Here is a 24,377-nt window from a genome sequence, read left to right on the forward strand (position 1 = left end):
TGGGATGTAAACACCCACGAAGAGCATGATTTTTTTTCTCTTCTATATAAACTTTGTTAATTACATTAGATGAGCTGGTCTTGCTGTTTGTTATGGTATATTGTACTGTGTGTGAGTGAGTATGACTGTATGTGTTGGCGTTAAAAGCAGGAATTATTCCTGCTTGATCTCTTCCTCTGTAAATCACTGCCGTGCTGTCTTCTTTCACAAATGTCACGCGTAACAAATAAATACATCCAAGGCAGTTTTGGTTTTTGACAAAGTTGTTTTTACTTTGCAGTACAGAAATCATTTGAGCCCGAGATGTTTATAGTTTAAGTTGTTTAAAATGGAGGATATCAAAGAGCTCTCATCAGTTCAATACTGCTGCAGTACACATTTGGTCCTTCTTAAGCAATTACAGTCAATCACACTTCCCGCTAACCTGCTGTTAATGCACAGGCCATCCATCACTTTGCATAATACAGGAACTAATATATCTCCTCTGATGCGTTAAAGTAACTCAAGCTGTTGAGAAGAGGTTCGGGAGGTTTTATGCTGGCGCTCTTTTGGCTCGGCTAGTGCGGCACATCTGTGGAGACTAGACGAAAAAGGGGTTAAAAGACTAAATATATCGAGCCCTCGCACCCTTTTACGATAATTTTACGATCACACCCTTTTACGATACGATATGAACCATCAGCTGGGGTGCAGATGCTTGGCTCGAACACGGTAGAGTCACAACATTTAGATACCGACATGATTCAATCCGGACACACAAAGTCAAGCCACTTTTCTCCCACCCCAACACGAAAAATACCTTTTATATTACGACAGGAAAATTAATTGTCCCCCCCCGAAAAACATAATAGCTCTGAAAATACTACTGATTATGAGTTATCATTTGATTTGGCATCTTTGGAGCACGCATCAATTCGCATGACGAAGCAGAAAGATTAAGGGGATTACCGTATAATGACCAGTTTTTAGTGCAACAATCATGTGAATTTGACTTGAAAAAGCATAGATCCCTCCCTGAACCCTACCCAACAATGTTATATCATATCTCTATATATACCATTAACTGCCTCAATGGGCCAACCATGAACCTCAGCCAGCCCACTGGTGTGTACATTTTTATGTAGGTTTTCTATTTTTAATTTTGTATGATTTCGGTTTGCCGGCAGCGTCGTCTTTGATAAGCAGGAGTGTCGCCTCTACTCTGGGCAGTCGCCGAAGATGTCGTTCTTAGTGCGCTCAATCTCAGAAAAGTCAAAGTCAGAGCCCGTCATCCTCTTGTAGATGTCCTTGATGTCGTCACAGGTGGTCTCAAAGTGAGTTGTGGCATCGTACGAGCGGGAGATGAAAATCTGGAGGGAAAAGAGGTCAGAGAAGAGTTTATTTCAAGAATTCTTTCAGTCCGTACTGAACTCTTTATATCCAATAGAATATCTGGCACTACTTTGTGTCTTTTCGGTTCCATTTTAAAATTCTGATCTAGACTAGTGCCCTCTTTTGAAATCTATTAGTGTTCATCTGGCACATTTTCAGACTATGACAAATGCAATCATTAAATACTTTTACAGAGACATCATTGCTCTTCTGTTTCCGTTCAAAGTCAGCCAAAAATAAATTTCCTGTTTTTAAGTTTCACTAGTGATTCAGTTATCACACAGGTGAGCGTCGTAGCAAAACTTAAGGCACAGTCACACTAGGCCCAGTTACCCCCTGTACCTGTCCCCCCCTGCTGTCCTGCACTCACATCGATCAAGGACCAACCGGGCCTGAGCACGCTAACCTCTTGTAAAAACATCATCACATCGTAATAAGACATGCATGGCTTTGCGTGATCATGGGACGTCCTTTTGTTTACAAGGAGCACAGTCTCAGAGTCAGTACAATGGAGAACAACATAGAGAACACAGACACCATTCTCTACAACTACTGGATTTCTTAATTAATCAAGGCAGTCATTATTTATACATCATGTCCATGTTACGCATCCTTGCTTGTGCTCATGTGTGAGCAACCGTACCATGCAGAGGCCAACCTCTTCCAACTGTGCCGGGGCCAGGAAGAAAACAATCGTGATGCTTTAGGGAATCGATTGTTTCCGCAACGCCTGATATGAAGTTAGATTTTTCTGTTTGGGTTTAAAGAAGGAGCAGTCTGAGCCTACCTGACTGTCAGTTCCCATATCAGTTGGTGCATACAGGTCACTGATGCTGATAAACTTCTGGTCGATGGGCTCCAGGATATCCAGGGCCGGCTTGAGCTCTTTTTCAGGGTCATTTGTCTCTACTGTGGTGCTGGCGATGGCTATGTATTTCCCCTGTGCCGCCACGTTGTGAGCGAAGGAGATCATACAAACATAGATGTCTGAAAAGAACAAAACTAACGTTAAGGTCTGGTGGTATCTTACACAATCTGTGTAATCAGTTGTTGTTAGGCAGAATCATATGATATGAGAAGGATCAGAAGCACTTCCAAAGTGAAGAGCCATTCTTCACTTTGATCTGCATCGTTTCCTGACTGCACTCACCGTGCTTCCTGTTGACCTGGTTCTGGGGGAAGATGATCTGACAAGAGTTGACGCTGTTGGTTTGTCCAACGGGGTGACTCAAGATGCAGATGGCTCTGATCACCTGACCCACTTTGGTGGTGCGGTCCTGGATGTAGCTGGGGTCGCAGATCAGCTGCTTGCACCTGGCGATCTGAGGCGGGACAACACAGAGTTATCTAACGGAAAAGTGACTTTTCCCATTACAATACAGCATGAGGAAAGTGTCCATAATAAGTCAAAGAGTTTAAAGGATCAGCTTGTGTGCGTCATCAAACATATCAACATAGCATTACATAAACACCAATAAACCACTTTGTTTGTTTGAACAAAATTTGTTTAATCTGGATTCAAAGTTCACAGCCTTGTTAGCCCCTCCTGTGAGCAGAGGAGAGATGCTGAAGAAATGCATTCAGTGTTTCACCATTTTAATTCACTGGTTCTTTTTGTTGTCACTGGGTAAATGTCTCACTGGGTACTTTGGCTCCAAATTAAACTGAATTAAAGGCAGGGTTGTTAATTTTCGAAAACTAGCAGGATTTTGAAAGTAGCATTCCCTCAGTGCTTTGTCTACACCCAACCCCTCCCCTCTGTGCTCCCTTACTAGCCACGCCCCCTCACGTACATGCACAAGCGCCATTGGTCCAGAACCGGACCTCAGCTCATGCTTTGAGCGTGGGCTCGTGCATGCATGGGGTAGAGAACGAGCAGGGGGACAGGGAGGCGTGATTGGTTCATAAAAATGGCACCACGTGCAGACATTGGTCAAAGTATGCTACAGATGAGCGATTTTCTTGGTTCCTTTTTCAGAGAACATGCATTATTAATTCCTGTCAAATTACCAACCCTGCCTTTAACTTTTTTTTTTAAGATTTACTTTGGGGCTTTTTATGTCTTTATTCTTGAGATAGGCCAGTGGATAGTCAGAGTGTGGAGCAAGATGCGGGTAAGGAGCCACAGGTCGGATACTAGCCCGGGCCATCCGTTTGGAGGGCGAGTCTCCGTGTGTGGGGCGCACTCTCTAACCACTATGCTACCGGTGCCCCAAACTGAATGAACTTTGAAGGGATGGAAACCTAAAAACCTGCTGAGTATCCCTAAAGAAGCTAGCTCAGCTGGCAGCCCCGACTGATGATGTGAAAAAACGAACATCAAAGAGATATTTGTGAGAGAGAAGCTTTCCAAGCTGTTACTCCTGTGAACAGTAAAGCTAACAAGCTCACAATAGATTGCAGAGATTCAGCTGACAAGGTGAGAGCCAACTTGGTTCAATTTTGAGTGAAAATGTTGAGACAATCCATCTTCAAACTCATGGTTACAGTCATCCTGACACCCACAGCCATGCCTGTGACCTCTTAAATGACTAGTGAGTTATTCCTTACACAACTCCAGGAGATTCTGACAGAACCACCTGCTTCTCTGCTACGTTTCCAACATGAAAACAGAAATCTAAGTCTTTCAGATTTCAAAACATGGCGTGTAGAAATTCACATCAGTCGTTATTCTATAAACTCTCAGCGTAGGTAGGTGGTCAATATCACACATGACAGACATCTAACAAACACATTTACTCACCTCTCCCTCAGACTTGACTCCCACCACCTTCCCATCCTCAATCACGATCTCCTCTATGGGCTTGTTCAACATATACGTCCCCCCGTAGATCGCACTGAGTCTGGAGTTTAAACACAATGGAGATGTTATCTTCTAATATCCCAACATTTTCTGATTGGTAGTGAGATATTTAAAGCTATACAAATATCAATAATAAGACATCCGACCATGATTAACACTACAATACAAGTTGAGAGTCGTCGTTTTGCAGATATAACAGTACCATACACCCAAAAAAAGGAGGGTCTTCTACCTGGCAAACCCTTGTGGCAGTTCTCCCAGGCCATACAGTGGGTACAGATATGGGCTTTTGCCATATCTGGCCAGAGACTCGCTGTACAGCTTTATCCTGTTTATCGTTTCGATGCACGGTTTGTTCAGGTACCTGAGAGAAAGATGAAAGAGAGAGATGAAAATAATTTCAAAGCTCTATGAAGAGTAGCATGTAGCAGCTCTTGCCATAAAACGTAACTATTCATTTTTATTTGAACAATATTCATAAAACTACAAGGGAGTGAACTGACTCGTCTGTGCGGTAGAGTGCGAGGGAGTGGCCTGTGAAGTCTGTGGTATCTTGATTCACACCAAACTTTTTGTAAACGTCCGCCATGGTGGATTTGTTGGGGTCAAGGCCCTCCCAGGTTTTCGGGTTGTTCACGTCATAGTTGGCAGCCCAGACCAGCAAACCTCTGAAGCGGCGTTTTTCAAAAATCCCCATCAGACCTATTAAAGAGATTGAGAGGTAGGGTTAGTGATCAAAAGGCAAACTTAACCACCATCAGTGCTACTTGAACCAGCAGCAGAGAATATTCTGTTACAGAGTCAAATCTTTCACTTACTAGATGACAGAGCCTCAGTCTCACTGGATGGTACTTTGTGGATTTTACCCCCCTTGTACACAAAGCTGCCCTCAACCACTTTGAAATCCAGGTAGCGAGTCACCTGCGTGATCAGCAGCATGCTAACCAGCTGACCTGAAGGAAAGAGATATACACACATTGGTGTTACTCTCAGAAAAAACACTGAAAACAAGAGCTTGACTGATATTTTGAGCTGAATGTAGAAAGAGACCCCAAACTATCACGGCATATGATAAACAGATGGGTGATCCAAACGTACCATTGGCCATCAGGAATTTCGGGACGAGGTCCACGTTCCAATCCCGACCCTTTCCCATGGACTCAGGAGGTTTCCCAGGAAGACTGAAGCGCTTGTAGACCTGCAGAGGGACAAAGAAGCAGACTTGATGCACAAGAAACGGCAAACAACATGCACTGAAAATAGATGTACAGTTCAGAAAGCTAGGCAACAGCACTGACAACTGCCTGAGCTCTACTTGATCCTCTTCTTAAGAACTTTATTTCATGAATACTTTTTTGGCCGATCACCTTCATCGATTTAAGTTCAGTCAATTTTCTATTAACACTCTGTGTCCTCCTTTCTCTTATACACTCAATGTAATTTTTCTAACTCTGTAGACTGTACAAAGAATAGTATAAGTAAAAGGATGACAGCCTGAACCAAAGCTTCAAAGGTTATCATTTATAAAGATGACATCAGTGTTGGCGAAAGGCCTCCTGTCTGAACAACAAGCCAGTTACTGTTCCCTTCTTCAGCCTTAAAGGACAACTGTGTGACATTTTTCACGTGAATAAAGCAGAATCAAATATATCCTCTGTAAATGTCTCTGAGTCATGACTGTCTACATTGAGTGAGAAGCGTCTGATGCTAACCTCAACCCAGTGTGGTGTTGTCTGAGCCGTGTTTACATGGACGGGACGGCCTTGTGTATAAAGCTGTTTTAGACAAGGACAATGTGCAATATGAAGCTACAAGCTAACTAATGTGTGCTAACATTATCCTGCTAAAACAACAATACAGGCCACAGGTGATTGCAGCTCCAGCGGAGGACAATTTTTGAAATTCTTCCTTGAAGATCCATCATGAATATTAAGATGTTCAAGCTGCAGGTTTTTTTTTACTTGCTTATGTCTTTGTTTCTTAGGGCACGGTCACGCTGCCAATCTGTACCGTGCTGTACTCAAGCACGATTGGCTCCCCACTGTGCCATTCCCCCGCTGGCCGGCACCAGGACTATCCGTGCCTAGGCACGATTACCTCTTGTACATAACTCCGTAATACAGCACATGTATGATTTATGTTATTATGAATGCTCAGCTTACAAACAGACGGACTAGAGAATTTTTTTTTTTCTTTAAAAAGGGACACACAGTCGAGCCTGCGTCTGCACATCGGAGAACAACACAGAGAACATGTCAGCTACTTTGTGGCTTATATTGAGTCATTTTAGTCAGATACAGCCATGAAACTCTGGATTTCTCCATAATGAAGGCTGTCAGCGTTGTGTACCCGCATGCTTGTGCTCGTGCATGAAGTGTACCGCGCCGAAGCACAGCTCTCTGAAGTGTGCCAAAGCCAAGGAAGTGTACCGTGCCTCAGCACGATACAGAGCGGTCACACTGGCCAAACGAACTGGACTGTAGGGTTGAAGTGTGATTAGTAACGGTACGGATTGCCAGTGTGACCGCGCCCTTACATTTCTTTTTAACTAGTAGGGTCAAAGCTAAACTTACATCTTCCAGAGGTGTGAGGGAGGCACTATCAGCACCGTAGTAGGAGTTTCGGTCCATGTGCAGAACCTTCTTCCCCTTCACCGACATGATTCCTGATAAAATGCATTCCTGATGGGTGAAAAAAAAAGAAGTCAGGCCAACATCACTCTGACAGCAACACATGGAAACAGATTAATCCAACACAAGTGGTATCATTATGGCAGTGTGTGTGCCATAACGTGCCCCATTATACCAACCTATAAGACATAATTCTGTTCTAAAATAAAATAGGAACTTAGCATGAACCTTGGCGTACAGTCTTGGAACTCTTTTTACCTTGAATTCAAGACGATCTATAAACACACATTTTGTGTGATCGGCATGATCATTCCTGAACTGACATATCTTTCAGCTAATCTATTTCATGAATTGATCATGGTCTATGGAGGAAGATGCTTTTGAAAAATGAAAACATAAAGTAGATGAGAGAGATATTCTTGGGTGAAATTGTGCTTTCTTTACAGGGGCTCCATGGGTCTTACGTTTTACCTGTAGAACATGTCTATATTTAGCACTAACATCAAATTTCCAAATCATACAACAAAATAAAAGTGATCAGTGTGCCACAGCGACAGCTTCAGAACAGCGACAGCCTCAGAATATGTTGTAGCGTAATATTATCACCGTCTGGTTCAAGCAGGGGGAGGCTGACATCACAACAACACATCATTATAGCAGAGAGAATCAAAGAAGCTGACGACTGCAACAGCTCTTTCCTGTTGAGGTTTTATCTCTGAACCGTCTCTGCTCTCATCAAAGTTTGGCTTGTGGTCATTACAGGACTCGTTTTATAGCCTGTCATGCGTTTCTCTACCCTGCGTTGTTCAGTGTACAAAGACACAGCCTGTACAACAATTATATCTCGATAACCTTCATAGGAAGCAACATTTCATTAAAACACAGTTAAATTTATCCCGCAGCACAAGGCGGATGTATACAGGTTGTCTGTATTTTAAACATATTCTTATACCTTTGTGCTCACAGTCTTTAAGCTCCCTTGCTACATAAAGTGACAAATGGAGAATGCATGCTCCTATACAACTGCATAACCATAAATCCTGCTTAGGTCGCCCTTTTTTTCGCCACCGCGAACCTAAAACTTGCTACGATTGCAGACTTAGTTATGTAAAGGTTCATTTAGGATTAAAAACTTAAAATCAAGCATGCCTAGTTTTTGTTTAAAGAGGACATATTATAACCCTTGTCCACCTTTTCAAACAGTCCCATGTGGTCTCAATGAAACATCTGTGCTGTGGTCAAAATATAACATGAATCAAGCACCAGAGGAGGTTTGTGACCCTGTATAAACCAGCTCTCTCAGAACGCTCCGTTTTGGTGTTGTAAGACTTATGCAGCCCTCTAACAAAGGACTGGATGGGTACAGTTTTTGGTTTGGTAGACACTCAGGTTATCCAAATATATATTCAAAAACACTTTAAAAGTGGATTTTTCAGTAAAGTAAAATTAAGTAAATGTTAAACCTAATTGATATAGAGGTAAGACTACAATCAAAGAAAGGTGTATCCAAGGAGTCCATTCTGACGCAGCAGGAGGACGATCACAACTTTTACTGGGCTCACAGCCAAGGAGGCTTTATTAGGGATGATGGAAAAAGGGGAAGTTTGACAGTGTATGGAATTCCCGCAGACGTAAAGGCCTTAATACGATTACAGCAGTGAGTATGTAGATGAGAGAGAACCACTGTGTGTCATGTGACCTGGTTTGCAATTTACTCTAAAACTAGTTTGACTTCCTAATGACAGCTCACACTACCGCGCTATACGGTCAAACTTGTTTCTCACTAGACAACAATGGATAATAGCTTTCATTGTTGTGACACCTATGCTGCCTGTGTGCAGACTTGTTGCTTCTTTTGGATAGGATAAATTAGTGTGGCAGGTTTCAGCACAGAAAACCTGCAGCTGACATTTTTCCACTTTCCACCCTCTTTTGTACAGATGATATGTTCCTGACTCCACAGTTGGGGCTGCTAACATTAGCTAGCATTCAGCGTCTGTAATGTATGGCTGTGTCTGACATAACGTGCTGCAAGACATTCAGCCAACCCAGTCTTATTTGAAGTCAAGTGTTGCAAAATGAAAGTGAAGTACTTCAGCAATGATTGAAATGCCTGAGCTCACATCAAGCCAGCACCTGAAGATGAAAAGAGTCGAACAACAGGCATCAACACTTCACCAACACTCACTGCATCACTTTACCATCTGCCTGCTAATTCTGAGCTGACAATAAAATCGATCACCGATTTCATTTCAAAAGACCTTCACTCCTACAGCGTCATCAGCACTGAAGGCTCAGAATGTACCTCTATGCCCTTCCTGTCAAGTGCAAGTCCATACAGCAGATGACACCCAGACATGATCAGATTTCACTGAAGCACGTGGTATTTTGGGAAAGCATCAAGGCTTACATGAGGAAAATTCCTAAAGAATATCTGTCAGTTTTTAAAGAGACAAACAATCCTGATAGGTGGCAGCAGTCTACATGACCTCTACATTGGCCTTCCAACATTTCTGGAAATTGTTACACTCATCAAACACTACTGTCCTATTCAGTCTGCCGTTTCAAGGCTAGATTTTCAGGTGCATGTCTGAATGTGTGTATGTGGAGCTACCGATCTGCCGTGGTCTCACGCGCTTCCTCAACGTGGTAACGCAATCCATAAACAACGCCGAAGTAGCGGCCGAAGCAACAGAGTCTGCTACACGACGCTATAATGAGAATATTTGCCTGTATATCAATGCTATGTGTAGTCCAATGTAATGACAACATCCACAAAAGAGCGGAGAACAACATACTGAGGAACAGAAAACACAATGCAGCTGTTTAATTGACTGCACACTTTATGCACCGTGCGTTAACGCTAAGCCGGGCCGGAAGTGATGTCCGACGCTTCGATGCAAAGAATTTTCCTCAAGGATTTTTTTGTCCTCGAATTACTCAAGTTAGTCGAGGAATCGTTTCAGCCCTAGTTGTCATGATGGCAGAATATTAAATGTAGATATATGACACTTGTAGAAATCGATTAATAATGGTACTCGTTTCGGTACCACGGCTGTAGACTGTCATCTCCCCTTTCACAAAATCACAGACATACATTACCAACTTCTCTCCATCCTGAAGCAGCAACACAAGCTGCTTCATAGGTGCTTTCCGAAAATAACACGTGCTGCAGTGAAATCTGATCATGTATATGTATGAGTGTCATCTACTGTATGGACTTGAAATTGACAGGAAGGACATACAGCAAGGCTAAGGATAAATTCTGATGTGTCACTGTCACTTCTTGCTGACGTGACCAAAGCCAACCTGCTGTGACACCTATATAAATAAAGGCTTTAGCACAGAGCCGGAGGCAGCCTAGTCATCGCTACCTCTGCCAGAGTATTGGCCATGCTGACAGAGAGGAAAACGCTCTGATCCAGTGTACAGTCAGGCAGAAAACTAAACCAGTATTAAACAGCGGGACCAGAGGCAAAGTCCCGGTTAAATTTTTAACACATAAGACCAATAAAACTCACAGAGAGACGAGACAAAGTCCGACCAGAGCTGGATGGGTCGTCGGGGTTCAGACCGAGGCGATCACATGACAGAGCATCGCAGCCACAGCATAACTACACTGCACGTTTTTAACACACTTTAAAGTGCTTCCAGTCACAAGAATCTGTTGGACATTAATCCACTTGGCACACAGGATCAACAGAGCGTAGACATTACATAAAACAGACACACTGAAGGTTTCCTGAGAGGTGGGTAGTAGCTACGCAAACAACTGAAAAAATACATTGCTAATCGATAAGCGGCTTTAAGTTTAATAAGTCTGTGTTTCCAGATTCTAAAGAAAAAAATTAACATTTGCAGGTTTATCAGGGCTCTCAGAAAATGTCAGTTGAATTGGATTTGACTGTTCACTTTGAAGCTTTGATTTTTCCTTTCCTTTTTTTCCCCACCCCAATCTCAAAACACTGTTTTTACATGCTCAGCTTTTTTCCAATACCAGATCCTTATATTCCGATAAGATTCTAGGAAAAATCGAATGATACCACAGCAACAAAGACAGAAGTCTAAGCTACCCAATATGAACGTTTTTTTGTTTGTGATTACCAATAATTGCAAGGAAACTCACGGCAGCTTTTGGTTAAAAACATTATTGAAGATCTGTAGTTTATTTTAAGCTTTGGTACTTTTCGATACCATCCATCATTTAAGTAACGCAGCTTATATTGTTTTAAATTGTCTAAAAATATCAAAGTATTCAACATTTTGAGGCTTTATTACATGCAAGATGCACTTTTTTCAGTTCTCTAAACCATGTCAGTGGGCAATACACTTTCAGCCAACTAATCTCCCTATCACTTATACAGATTAATTATTCGAGTGATCTTAACTTACAACTAGAGGTGGAGAAAAAAATTAATTTATGTAAAAACCGTGATTCTTCTCTTCTAAGATTTAAAATCGATTTATAACTACCAAAAATTTTTTTACTCAGTAGAATGCCAAATAGAGCAACAGGAATTCAGCCAGTCTCACTGATGACTGGAGTAGATTCTTAAGTACTAATTAATAATTATTAGACTTTGAATCCATGAATCTTTTTGAATAGAAAACTGATTCTGAATCTAATCGTGACCCCAAGAATCTAAATCGAATCATGAGACACTCAAAGATTCCCAGCCCTACTTACGACTGTGTACACTCTAGGGATGTCGTAACTATCCTTAACGAGTTAAGAACATGACACAGTAACGTTTCAACACACTCTATTAACCTGATCAGGATCGAGTTCAGCTCTTTTCTTCTCTGTACAGAACAAACGTTCAGAGTGCCCAGATGTTCCTGCCCTGATAAACAAAAATATTTGCGAGCCAGTTTAGAGAGTTGCAGGTTTGTAGCGACCATGTGTCTCTCTCCACCAAAGCAGTGTGCTGCTGTCTGCAGAGAGACGAGTCTCCCTCATGTCACTTTTGAATTGTGATCCCATTGCTTTTGCCTCAACATTAGTTTCTACATTTATTTAGGTAAAGAGTGCATGTCATGGTCAAGTAACCATGGGAGCACCCTCTGCTGGATCAAACAACAAACTACTTCAGAGAGCCCGATGCGCCGATAGATTGTATATTTTTAATTTGAAGGGCTCAATACAATTTGATTGTGAAATTTCTTACCCAGGTTTAAATAAATGTTCTCATACAGAATACAATTTGACAGCCCTAGTGTACTCCGTGTAAATCACTGAAGACTGATTTTTTTTTTTTTTTACCATTTTCTATCCCAGGCTTCATTTGTTTTGAAGAGGAAGAGACTGGTGTGAATGACTCCGGACTGACAACCTGCAGAAATAAACACTGACAGGCAGTTTTTGGAACATTTTGTAGAAAGTTTACAGCCCTACCATGTTGTGCTCATTTTGTCAATATGCAATGACTCAGTTACAATATTTTGTTTTATTTTCTGCTGTGTGATAAAGAAAACTATGAGTTGAAAACCTATTGAGAAGACAAACATTTTCAGTTTCAACCCTAACCAATCCCTGGTAAAATCAATCCCTGCGTCTTTATGTTGTAGTCTATAGCATAAAACTAAAGAGTACTTAACTGCACTCATAATTTCACTGCATTCCTCTCATAGTTACACAGCAGATTAAAGTTCTACATGCTAAACATGTGATGAGCTTATGAAATTAGACAGGAATGTTTTGGCTTTAGAGGAATTCAGATATTTCACGACTCCGAGCTTCATCAGTATTTGGTTGATTTGAAGCAATGTACATCCCTATGTTTTGTACATGTTTGTGATTGTTTGATCTTCAGTTGATTGGTAATGCCTGAAACTTTAACCAAAGTAAACTTCCTGCTTCATTAGAGAAGAGGAAATGGAAACAATGCTCGTCTCCACTGGTGATACAACTCAATTTCCTCCTTTTCATGGGTACAAAGACGGCAACATTTTACTGAAGTAAAAAAATAAAGTGATGTTAAAAAAATAATTTTGAGTTTGTTCATTTTTAGAATTATTATTTATACATCCATTGTTTTGTCCATAACGTATAAAAAATAATAATATTTTTTTTTAAAAAGAGCATTGGTGGCCTAGTACTTAGTTCAGCGATGGTTTAAATCTAACCTCTGGCCACTCTCTCTATCAACTCTAATGACTCTTGCATGTCTCATCAATAAAGGCATAAAAAGACCCCAAAAATCTTTAAAAATACTTATTTAGGAATAATACTGACAAACTCCTTTCACTTTTCCATTGCAAATAAACAACCTATTGTCGCAGCCCTACTGACAAATATTTCCTCGACGAAATGTACAAAGAGGGACAACAATTTGCCACTGAGCAATGGTTAGTTTTAATGCTGCGTTCCCCTGAAGTTGGAATTCCGAGTTCAGATCCAATATGGCTGCTATGTGCATCGACAGGGATGTTTAAGCTGTTACTGTTGTGTTTCTTAGCAGCTTACTTTTTGTGTAATTAAATCAATCACACCGATGGTATCGTGCAAGTTTTCTCTGTGGAGGTCTTGTCATGATATTTTCACGTAGTGTGTTGTTATCGTCTGGTATTAGCTAACAAAACAAAGGTACTCCTGGAGGCGTCCATATTGCTTTTCCGACATGCAACTGGAACGCAGTTTACTCGAGTGTGACGTCATTCCCAGTTCCGACTACCGAGTTCTGAGGTAAATGGAACGCAGCATAACTACCTTCAACAGGCTGATATAATGACTAGAGGTGGGAAAAAATCAATTTATGTAAAATTTGAGATTCTCCTCTTCTAAGATTTAAAAGCAATTCATAACTTCCAAAAATCTATTTTTTATTATTATTTTTTTAGCTAATCAGTCACTCTCTGCTAAGTGCTAAAGCTAGCTCTTTAACTCAGTAGAATGCCAAATAGAGCAACAAGAAATTCAGCCAGTCTCACAGATGATTGGAGTAGATCCTGAATTATGTACTAATTCATAAATAGACTTTGAATCCATGGATCAATGAATCCAGAATCATTTTTGAATTGAAAGTTGATTCTGAATCAAAACATGACCCCAAAAATTGAAAATCGAACCGAATCGTGAGACACCCAAAGATTCCCAGAACTAGTAATGACTGATATAAGACAATCACTGCAGTCTCCCCGACTCCCTCCTCGCATCCTCAGGCTAAAAGCTGCCTACTGTGGATCAAAGTGCATCATAATGTGAACCATGCTGCATTAAGGCAGGTACAGTTTGATATGTGGTGCCGATTTCTGTTGCTGTGAAATCAAAACAGGTATCATTATTGTTTGATCTTCACTAATATAGTATCCAAGTTTTAAAGATCTGGTATCATGATGACCTTATGTGTGCAGTCCAGACATAAAAAAGCAACTACAGCACACTAAAAAACAAGTAAATAAAAACTCATACTTGAGAGATATATGCAGCAAAATCCTACTTCTAAGATTGCAAAAGTTATTATTGGAGCTAACTTGATTCTTAGACAAAAAGGGATATCCTCTGAAGCCTGCTGAGTTTGTAGTAATGGCAAGGCTTGTGTTTGTGTGTGTAGTGATAAAAGGAGAAGCTGTTAGATAAACAGAAGTGAAGTCACCGATTAGCACTAAGAAGTAAAACCATGTGAAACTACACTGTGCTGTGGTCTGCAGGACTTTTTTAGGCTGGCTGCAAGTCGGTGTAGCTCTCTGTTAACTTACACCGTACTTACACCGAAGGCTACTTTCAGTTCCTCAGCCTTGGTGGAACCACACCCAAATGTGAGCTCAACCAGCACCCTGCACACCAGAATGGAACAACCCTGTCACTCTGAGCCTGCAGCTGTAACAGAGTCTTTGCTGTCATGAAGCTATATCAATTAAAAGCACATTAACAACGCTTTGTAAGCCATGAATGAAATCATTGTTTAAACTATACTAAGATTCAGAACAGTCTAGAAACTGCAGAGAGTTTGGGGCCTTGGGGTTGACAGGAAGTAGCTGACATTCGCCTGCAATAAAAGTCCCAAAGTCAGCACACTATTTCCTTGTCATGCTTCAGCTGTGTCAAATTGCCTGCACGTCATGTGGTCTGCCAGGGAGTATAATTTTGTCTGTTTTCCTCCCAGGTGACACAAAAGCAAATAGCTCATAAAACTGACACCACCAATGAAATACACCCAAAAAAGAAAAGGAGAGCCACTCCAAAATATCCAATGATATGCATCCTTTACAAAAAACCTGCAGTGATAAAGATTCAACGTTGATTGTCTGTGATGCAGACAAACGACAGATCATTTAATAATGTTGTCTATCCTGTATGACAGGCGAGAATTTTACAACCCTTTTTGTTTCGATTTGTTGTTCGACTGTTGAGTACATTATTTAATTTAGGTATTTTTCTGTCATGAATGTGGAAATAAAGAATAAAACAACCTCTATTGAAGTAAACAGGAGAATAATACTGCACATACTGAACTTTACGAGGAAACAATAGCTTAATTTTTTCATAAACTTTATATTTTCTAAACAACTATTGATTTTGTACTACGGTTGGTACATTTAATGCAGTGAATCCACTTTTAATGATCTGCTCCTGTGGTAATCATATATGTTTCCATATCAATAAGGCTTTTTATATCAATAAGGCTTTTTATATCATTTGACTTGCATATCTGTTGATGTGATAAAATCCTAAATATTAAGTAACTTTTAACTTTTGTTGAAATACAAATGACGGCTATGATCTAATTCAATCTCGTATCTGCTGGTGCTGTGGTTATCTAAATTAACTTGCATATTTTAGATTTAAAACAATATTGTCTTGTGTCCCAATGTTTGTCATAAGTCTTTGTGTGGCCTTTGCAAACCTATCCCAACATTACAGATCTATTTATTCTTAGATTTTGTATTGATTATTGAAATCAAATTTAACTAATGTAAGAGCAGTCTGAATTTGTAGCAAGATCTGTGTTTAAATGTCTAAAGTCACTGCTGTTAATGGTGTATTACTTGCAGTTACTTGTGCACGTCTGTATTTCAAAAAGAAAGAGAAGAACTGACAGCTCACAAAATGTTGGATCAGCTTATTTGGCTTTATAAGACGACCCAAGAACTTCAAGATACATGATGGAAGATTTTAGTTCAAAGTGCCCGTAAGGAACTTTAGGTCTGTGTCGGTTTTGGCAGCCCCTGTGGACAAAGTGGTACCTCTTATCCTTTTGATTTTGTCATGTACTGTAAGCAGTATTGTGTCACAAACCCACTCCCCCTTGCCCTATCACAACAATTTAATTTATCAATTATCGACTACATTTTCTTGGAAAATATTTTTAAAAAACCCTGCTTTTACAGCATGTAGTTTGGTGCTGCCTTCACACGCTCCTTGGAAACTTTGTACATCCCAGTTGTCGATTTGTAATGACGACATACACTCATTCAAGTGCTCTGGGCAGAAAAAGCAACAAACATGGACACTAGAGGAAATGCCATGTTTTTCATGGCTGATGTTTACGAATGAAGAACTTAAAATGTGCATCAGGTGTGCAGCATACGTTGAAATACGTTTAAATGCTTAAATTACATTTTAATTAGCCAACATTTGTTAAGCAGCATATCACCTAGTGGTTTTAGACATTAAAAATAACCATGTAGAAATGGTCAGTCTTCATGCTGATGATCTTGTTTGATAATCTGAGTCCTAAAGAGGTTTCAATATTAATACCAGTCTGTTTCATAACCAGATAAAATCTTCTCACAGGAGCTTTAAGTTACGAGTAAATCAGCTATATTCACCCAATAACCAGCCCGTTCATTCCCCAAATGTTAAATACCTTAATCTAAAGAGATGATTCCGTTTATAGTGTAATAATTAGCTTCATCACTCCTATAAACCACAAAATTGTACTCATCAGACTGTTGAGTCCACCGCACAGTGATGCGCTTTAACAAACTTCGGATAGCTGTAGTTAGCTACTAAATTGGCAACTTTATACGTTTTCACTGCTCACTTCAAGGTAACAGGCTAGGTAGGATAAATGTACACTAAGATAGAGATAAAGACAACACCCGAGGTTAATCGGGGGAGCTGACACGTCGTTACTCCGTTGTAAGCAGGCTAGGTAGCTAGTTAGCTCAATTTAGGTCGGCTAACGTTTGCGGACTAATCATCAACATTTAATCTTATCTTGACTAAGAGAAAATTGTCAAATGAGCTTTTAACAATCAAATTAGGTTAATCAGCTGGACTCAATACATAATCAGTCGACATAACGCATAGAAAATAGTTATCTAGTGTAGGTAAACAGTTAATGTCGTTAATCTTTCCGGACACTGATAGCGCTCAAAGATACGAGATGCTAACAATTAGCTCAGGCTACTTTGACCGGCTGTTTCCATTAGCTTTAGCGGCTAAGCTAGCTACTTAGCTACTTAGGCCCGGTTAGCTAGCTCAAAGCCGAGCTGTCAACGGTTAGCTGCGATGTTAACAGGTTGCAAATCCTCTTCAAGATAAAACAGACCGCAGTGTCTGATTGTTTGTTTTGTTCTCTCACCGTGAGTCCAGTGCCCAGCACGATTACGTCGTAGTCTTCATTCATTTTTCCAAATCTTCACTCCTCTGATCCTGAATATCGGGAAAGAAGAAAATGGAGACCTGCGGGGCCGAAAATGACAAGGGGCTGCGGTTCAGTGTCAGGCGCCTCGGAGGGCGGGACTTCTCAGCTGTCAATCACTTGCAGGAAGTGTGTGATTGAAAACAAGAGGGGAATTTTTTTTTTATGAAGCAAAAACACTAAAAAAGAATGGCCACTGGTGTGAATTTTAAAGATGTACACAAATTCTCACATAATCATGAAATGTGCTGTGATTTTTTTAATATATAAAATGATTGAATAGTTTGCTTTGGGATTGTTAATACGTTTTTGGGGCTTTTTAGTCTTTCACCTTTCATTTGAATTATTTTCTACGGAAGCGCATTGTATCCAAATGAGCAAATACATCTGCTCTGTATATCCTGAACTAACAAAATAATTACCTCGGATTTACGAGTAAAACATTTTCAATAAGAAAAATACAAATTTGCTTTGAACTAACCAGATAACGGTTCCTCATGAACTCTTGCAAAATGCCAAGCATTCAATGAACCAACTATCTTTAAGTCACATTTGTAGTAAGACAATGTGCGGGAGTTTGCATTATTTTAAATACTTTGGACATTCATCTTCTTTATGAGTCCTTAAGGATAGGATAGGATAGTCCTTTAATGATTCAATTCGGGCGTTGCAGCAGCACAGACAATTAAAAAGATCATACAAAATACAAATTGAACAGAATAGATTAGATAAGATAAATAAAAATAGGGGGTATATACAAGTACAAAATGAATGATGAAGTTAACTATGCAGGGAATTGAGGAAATAAAGACTTAAGCTCAGAAAATCTACATGTTGCCATTCTCTTGTTTACCTTAAAGTAGATATTATTAATGGAGATAGAAAGGGTAAATTAATTAAATTGTTCTCCATGTGTCTGTACGCACATTTTATGCCAGCCCTGCCTAAGTTAGTGCCCCAATTGGGCCACCCCAGCAAAAAAGTCTGGACATGCCCCTTAGTAGAGTAAACACACCTGTTAAGTAAACAAAGTGACATTTAAGCAGTTAACTTCTGTTTTACTCACACACGTCAGCGCGAACAGCGGCAGTCACACACAGGCCACACAGTCTGCTAACAAACTCAGGATCGTAGAGGTCAAGTCAAAGTCAAATTCAAGGCGAGGAGTCGAGGGCTGAGCCTCAAAATAAAGAACGTAGATCTGAATTGTTTCATTTTAAAATGATGCTCATTTACACATATGTAAAGAAGAAAGATGCACCTCTATCACTTTACAAAGGTACACAGAGGGCTGCCTTTTGACAATTAACATTAGTAGAATTAGTATACGTTGTAAACTGTTTTTAGTTTGTGCCATCGCCGGCTGAGTCCTGCTACATGTGCTGCAGTTTGAACAATTAATTACTGAGTCGGAGCAGCATTTAGCTGGACAAACGACATCCTTGCACCACTTTTAAATCCCCCATGCATTAATTTCTGCCTCTTATGTTCCGTTAAAAAAGAACTGTAAATAATGGTACATAATGTAGATAATGCCTGTCAACACAGATCTGGTGTATTTCAATGTAGGCTGATATAATCCACAATGCTAGAAAAATAAAACGACAATAAACAAAATGGAAAACTCAGAGCTAATGTTTCAATCTTAGTTTTGTGCCAGACATCCAAGGGACTGTGCTAACAAAAGGAAAATACAGTCAGGGAAACTCCTGCACAGACGGGTAAATGCTAAATGGACTTGAGCTTGTATAGCGCTTTTCAAGCCTTCTGAATACTCAAAGATCTTTTACACCGCAGGTCACACCTACACATTCACACACTGATGGTAGAGCTGCTGAGTAAAGAGTCCATCATCAGTATTAACTAGTCAATTCACACACATTCATATGCTGCTGATAAAGCACCTTTGGCAACTTGGGGTTAAGTGTCTTGTCCAGGGACACATCAGACAGGTTGCCACAGGAGATGGGGATTGAACCCCAACCTTCTGGTAGAGAGACGACCGACTCTACCAACTGAGCCAAAGCCACAACAGTAATGCCCCCTGAAGTGGGAATTCCATCTCAGAATCTCTGAAACTTCAGTAGTCCGAGTTAAAATCCAACATGGCTGAATGTTGTATGCATGAATATGTAGGTGTGACATTCATTGTAAAAGTCCATTTACTATTTACCATAACCGGCAACTTGGAATTTCCAACTTCTGAGATCAAATGGAACGCACCATTTGGACGGAAGACAATGTCCTAAGACTCAAAATGTGTCACTGAAAACACACGTCACAACAACATACAAGTGGAGGTTTATTGTAATACACTAAATCCAGCTTGTTTGATTCCAGTAACATTAAACTGCACAGAATTAATTGCACATCTGTGCTCGGCATCACTGTGGCAAAATTTACGATGTGTCAGGTAGCTCGCATTCAAACACTCGTACTACATCTGGTCTCCTGGCAAACTGTCTCGCTCTGGTGCCAGATGAGTCCTCGGAGTCTCTGAGTCCGAGCTGCAGGAGAGTTCTGGCTGCATCCACGTGCTGCCCGATGGACGCCATATGAAGAGCTGGGAGAGCAAGAGAACAAAGATGGCCGTAAGTGAGGATCAAGTGGTTTTGCATGTTTAAGGAGAAAGACGAAGCTTACCCACAGTTCTCAGAGTGATGTCCTCTATTCAGGCAGCCAACAGTTTTTTTATGTGGCATTTTATTGAATTTTATGAGGTTCCATTTTTTTCGTCATTATTTTAAAAGCTAGTCTGACTCTGCTCCATGCATGAATACCACATGATGCAGTATTTAACAGCCAGTAGTTACTCAGTCAGACGTGGTGACGCAACTGAGAGGGCAAATTAAAAACTTCATGCTGGTGCATTCAAGTTCTGCAACGTCTGTTTCCATTTCCAAACTTAGAGACTGCTTTTTAATAAGCTGCACATTTATTCAAATTTGTATCTGGATCTGATTTTGTGTCAGCACAGGTCTTGAATGAAAATAAGTATCGGACTCTAATATCTCAACTATTACCATAAAAAGTGAGCGGCTTCATGACGACGACTGTGATGGATTAAATGTCTGTTAGCTTGTTTTTAAAGAAATACATGAAACAAACTAAGAGGTAGATCAGCAACTAGGTAAAATTACTGTTTTTGTCAATGGAGTCTGGGGGCTTTTTTTTCTGGTAAAAAAAAAATGAAAGAAAAAGAATCCTACTCTTTAATAAAGGAACTCTACAATAGGGGCGTCGGTGGGCGAGTGGTTAGCTCACACTCTCCATGTACGGAGGCTGTAGTCCTCGAAGCAGGCAGCCCTGGTTCAAATCCAGACAAGTGGCTCCTTTCCCGCAGTCCCCTCTCTCTCTCTCTCTCTGTCTCTGTCTCTGTCTCTCTCTCTCTCTCACCCCAGAATCCAACACTATCACTGTCTCTCCAATGAAGGCACAAAAAGCCACAAAACAAAGCCTAGACTTTAACTGCTTACCTGTTCGTCCTTTGTTGTCACGGACACAAAGATCTGCTCCCAACTCCAGAAGGGTTTTAATCGTGGACGTGTGGCCCTCCTGTAAAACAAAAGAAGGTTAGGATCCACTGCTCTAATATACGCTACCTCTTATTTAGGGTCATGTATCTCACCTTTGCAGCGTAATGCAGAGCGGTGAGCTGGATGTTAGTCGCTCTCTGGTTCACGTCGACATTCAGGTCCCGCACCAGGAACCGCAGCGCCTCCTCCTGGCCGGTGACAGCAACCTGATGCAACGGCTGAGCCCCGAGTGTGTCAGCTGCTGTCGGAGACGCCTTCAGAACAAACAAGTTACAACGTGACGATGGATAAACACAGATATCTTGACTTCTTCACAAACTAAATTGAAATGTATTCATTTACCTGGTGCTTGTCTAAAAGAAGCCTCGCCAACGAGATGTGTCCATTCCTGACGGCATCCATGAAAGGCGTGACTCCACAGCTGTCGTGGCCATCTGGGGTGTAGGCACATCTGGAAGAATACCGAATGTAGTGCAAAGTTATCTGTTATCACCATCACGCTCAAAATGAAAGAATTCTATGTCTCTCAAAACAAGTTGCACAAAAATACAAAAGTGAGAAACATTCAATCATTTGGCCTCCCAGTCTGTCAGAGAATAGATTTTAAAATCCTGCTGCTGGTTTATAAAGTGCTTAAAGGTTTAGGGCCAAAATACATTAGTGACCTCCTGATTAATTATGAACCATCCAGACCGCTCAGGTCGTCTAGGACAGGTCTGCTCTCTGTCCCCAGAGTCAGAACCAAACATGGAGAAGCAGCGTTCAGTTTCTATGCTCCTTATATCTGGAACAAACTCCCAGAAAACTGCAGGTCTGCTGAAACTCTCAGCTCTTTTAAATCCAGGTTGAAGACACACCTGTTTACAGCTGCCTTTCATTAAACAGCTTTAAGAAGATTTTAAACTTTTACTCTGCACTGTAATTATTATTATTATTATTATTATCTTAACTCTTTTAATTTCTTTACTTTTATTTCTTTTTTTTTAATTTCAATTAATTTCATTTTAATTTATTTAATTTGAACATATGTTCAGATTTAATAATTTCAGTGATTTTTAAATGTTCTATTTTAATGTTTCTTTTCTTTCCTCTGTCATGATGCTTTTTAATGTCTTGTGTGAAGCACTTTGAATTGTCTTGTTGTTGAAATGTGCGACATAAATAAATAAACTTGCCGTGGTCAACCTGCGGACAGGAACGCTAGCTTGGTGGTCGTCAGATCTCGATCATGTAGACTGAAAATTTGGATAATTGAGCAAATTTTTTACTCTGACTTTATCTGGAGTTTTTCCTGCCAGCCCCCCTGGTGTTTTCCCACTGTACCAATTTTTTACGTACCTCTCGAGTAAAATCTGAACAACTTCTTCACAGCCGTGCATCGCTGAATGAGGAACATAGAGAGCTAAAATTATATTCTGACAACAAACCCAAATCAGTCATTACTTCCATCCTTCAGTAATCACAATAATTCAGAATAACACTCAGAAAGATAAGACTTTCTTTCTGGATAAATAATTGTTTCAAACCAGGATACATGACAGGATATTGTTGAGTGTTTGTCAGATTTAGTCATGACAGGTTACTAGGACACTTTACCTGCAGTGTGAAGCGGCGTCCTGCGTGTCTTGCTCTTCGTCCTCCAGACGTCTGCTGCGACCTGAAGCAGGTGCTGCACGATCGGAGGATCGCCCTCCCTGCAGGCGATGTGGAAGGAGTTCCAGCCGTCCTTGTTCCTCAGTGACGGGTCGGCACCATGGCAAAGAAGCTCCTGGATCACGTGGAGGTTTCTGCGAGTGCAGGCCATCATCAGAGGAGTCCTGAGAGGCAAGAGGCAACACTGACACACCCGCTTTCACCAAATACTAAAAAAGTGCAAACACATCTGGTTTATGGGATTATACAAAGTGGTGTTTTAAGAGAACAGGTTTTAAAAATTACTGCAACTAACAATTCATGTCACTGTAGAGTTACAGTATCTGTCGGATTGATTAAATTCAGATTGAGTCGTTTCAATTGTCTTCAACCTAAATAAATCCTGTTAACTGTCAGAGATGAGGAAGAAACCAGAAAGTGCTTAATGAAGATCGAAATTCATTTTTAAAATGTATGATTAATTTATTACATGATTAATTGATGGAGGTCTGATAAAAAATATCAACTTTGTATCAGAGGAATAATTCACTCAAAATGCACATAGTCTTTTCCCCAAAACAAACTAATTGACCGCTCACTCAATCACTTCTGGGTCACTTTCGGCTTTTGGTACAATCCCTTTCCTGCAAGATTCTTTCCTTTGCAGATTTGTTTGGGGACTGGTAAAAGTGTTCTTCATCTTGTAAATGTGTTCCATAAAATGTAAGAGTGTTTTCCAAAATGTTAATTTGTCTCAAGCTTTGTAGAAGTGCTTCACATTTTATAATTTTGTTTTGCACTTCCCGGCCCACAGAGCCAAAGCTGAATCCATACAAGTAAAAGCATTTTTAATTTGTTGTTTTTTTATTCTTTGCAGTGCTGCTAGAATCTCAACTGTAAACACTGACATCTGGTCTGTTGTTCTTTTTTTCTCAGAGACATTTTGTTATATCCTTAAAAATGTTTTAATTCAGTTAATGTTATGTAAAATTGAGAGATTTCAAATTTGGAAAAAAAAAAAAAGATCTCCTTCGAGCCGGATTCGAACCAGCGACCTAAGGATTTCAGCATTAAACCACTACAGTCCTCCGCTCTACCAACTGAGCTATCGAAGGGAGATGGTAAGGTACGAACTTCAGTTCCTTTTTGAAGCCAAAAGGGGGCGCTACATGTATGATAATATATTTTTGTATTAAATAAAGACCGTGTTGAACAGTCCGCTCTCACCAGTCCGCTTTCTTCAGACTGTCCACCTTGGCTCCTTCCCGCAGCAGGTAGCTAACACACTCCTGGTGGCTCATGGACGCAGCTTCATGCAGCGGCCTCTTGTAGTCGTTGTTGCACACCTCCACATCCATGCCTACCTGCTTCACGAGGTACTCCACCACGTCCAGGTGTCCGTGTCTGCAGGCGTAGTGAAGCAAGGTATCCCCTGACCGGCCAAAGTGTTTACCACAGACGGTTTGAGCCGGTGTGATGTGTTTCTGCAGAGAGCTTAACTGTCCCTCCTGAGTGAGCTTCACAAGCTGTTTTAAAGTGTGTTCGTCCATGTTGGTGGAGATGAGAGGCTGCAGCAGGAACACAAAGTCAAGTTACGGAAGAAAAAAAGCCAAATAAATAAGTTTAGCTGGTTGAAGCCATGCTGGAGGAAAGTGTTTACTTCTATATTTCACCGAGGAGCTAAATCAGATGGCCAACCAAAAACTAACACGGTAACATTTTATCTTCCAATCGACATCGAAACGTAATACTCTGTGCATTATTAGTCGTTTTATTATTATTATAATTAGTAGTAGTAGTAGTAGTAGTAGTAGTA

The 24,377-nt window shown here is 40.5% G+C and overlaps 2 protein-coding genes and 1 non-coding gene across 3 annotated transcripts; all 3 read right to left on the reverse strand.

The window, feature by feature from the left end:
• Positions 1–245: 245 nt before the first annotated feature.
• LOC132956139 (rab GDP dissociation inhibitor beta-like) lies at positions 246–17,491 on the reverse strand. The gene is made up of 10 exons (XM_061029372.1): positions 17,334–17,491; positions 6,748–6,855; positions 5,273–5,372; positions 4,993–5,127; positions 4,678–4,876; positions 4,407–4,538; positions 4,115–4,214; positions 2,522–2,693; positions 2,159–2,358; positions 246–1,349 (listed from the first exon to the last, which is right to left on the reverse strand). Exons 1-10 carry the CDS (start codon positions 17,376–17,378, stop codon positions 1,197–1,199), a joined length of 1,344 nt encoding a protein of 447 aa, XP_060885355.1. The 5' UTR covers positions 17,379–17,491; the 3' UTR covers positions 246–1,196.
• Positions 17,492–18,021: 530 nt separating this feature from the next.
• ankrd16 (ankyrin repeat domain 16) lies at positions 18,022–24,325 on the reverse strand. Its single transcript, XM_061029907.1, has 7 exons — positions 23,789–24,325; positions 22,526–22,746; positions 22,268–22,310; positions 21,272–21,380; positions 21,022–21,183; positions 20,870–20,948; positions 18,022–19,956 (listed from the first exon to the last, which is right to left on the reverse strand). The coding sequence occupies exons 1-7, from the start codon at positions 24,109–24,111 to the stop codon at positions 19,793–19,795; spliced, it is 1,101 nt and encodes a 366-aa protein (XP_060885890.1). The 5' UTR covers positions 24,112–24,325; the 3' UTR covers positions 18,022–19,792.
• On the reverse strand, positions 23,589–23,676 carry trnay-gua (transfer RNA tyrosine (anticodon GUA)). Its single transcript is given in 2 exon segments — positions 23,589–23,624; positions 23,640–23,676. It is a non-coding gene; the product is annotated as a tRNA-Tyr (tRNA).
• Positions 24,326–24,377: the final 52 nt, after the last annotated feature.

This window comes from Labrus mixtus, chromosome 22 (genome assembly GCF_963584025.1).
Source record: "Labrus mixtus chromosome 22, fLabMix1.1, whole genome shotgun sequence".
Taxonomy (NCBI): Eukaryota; Metazoa; Chordata; class Actinopteri; order Labriformes; family Labridae; genus Labrus; species Labrus mixtus.

Excerpts from the sequence above, each read along its gene's own strand:
- ankrd16 (XM_061029907.1), bottom strand. The coding sequence starts at position 24,111 with ATGGACGAACACACTTTAAAACAGCTTGTGAAGCTCACTCAGGAGGGA. Across the intron at positions 22,747-23,788 it reads AGTCTGAAGAAAGCGGACTG|GACTCCTCTGATGATGGCCT; the intron begins GTGAGAGCGGAC and ends CTTGCCTCTCAG. Across the intron at positions 21,184-21,271 it reads TTCTTTTAGACAAGCACCAG|GCGTCTCCGACAGCAGCTGA; the intron begins GTAAATGAATAC and ends TTTGTTCTGAAG.
- LOC132956139 (XM_061029372.1), bottom strand. The coding sequence starts at position 17,378 with ATGAATGAAGACTACGACGTAATCGTGCTGGGCACTGGACTCACG. Across the intron at positions 4,877-4,992 it reads GACTGAGGCTCTGTCATCTA|GTCTGATGGGGATTTTTGAA; the intron begins GTAAGTGAAAGA and ends TCTCTTTAATAG. Across the intron at positions 4,215-4,406 it reads CTGCCACAAGGGTTTGCCAG|ACTCAGTGCGATCTACGGGG; the intron begins GTAGAAGACCCT and ends TTTAAACTCCAG.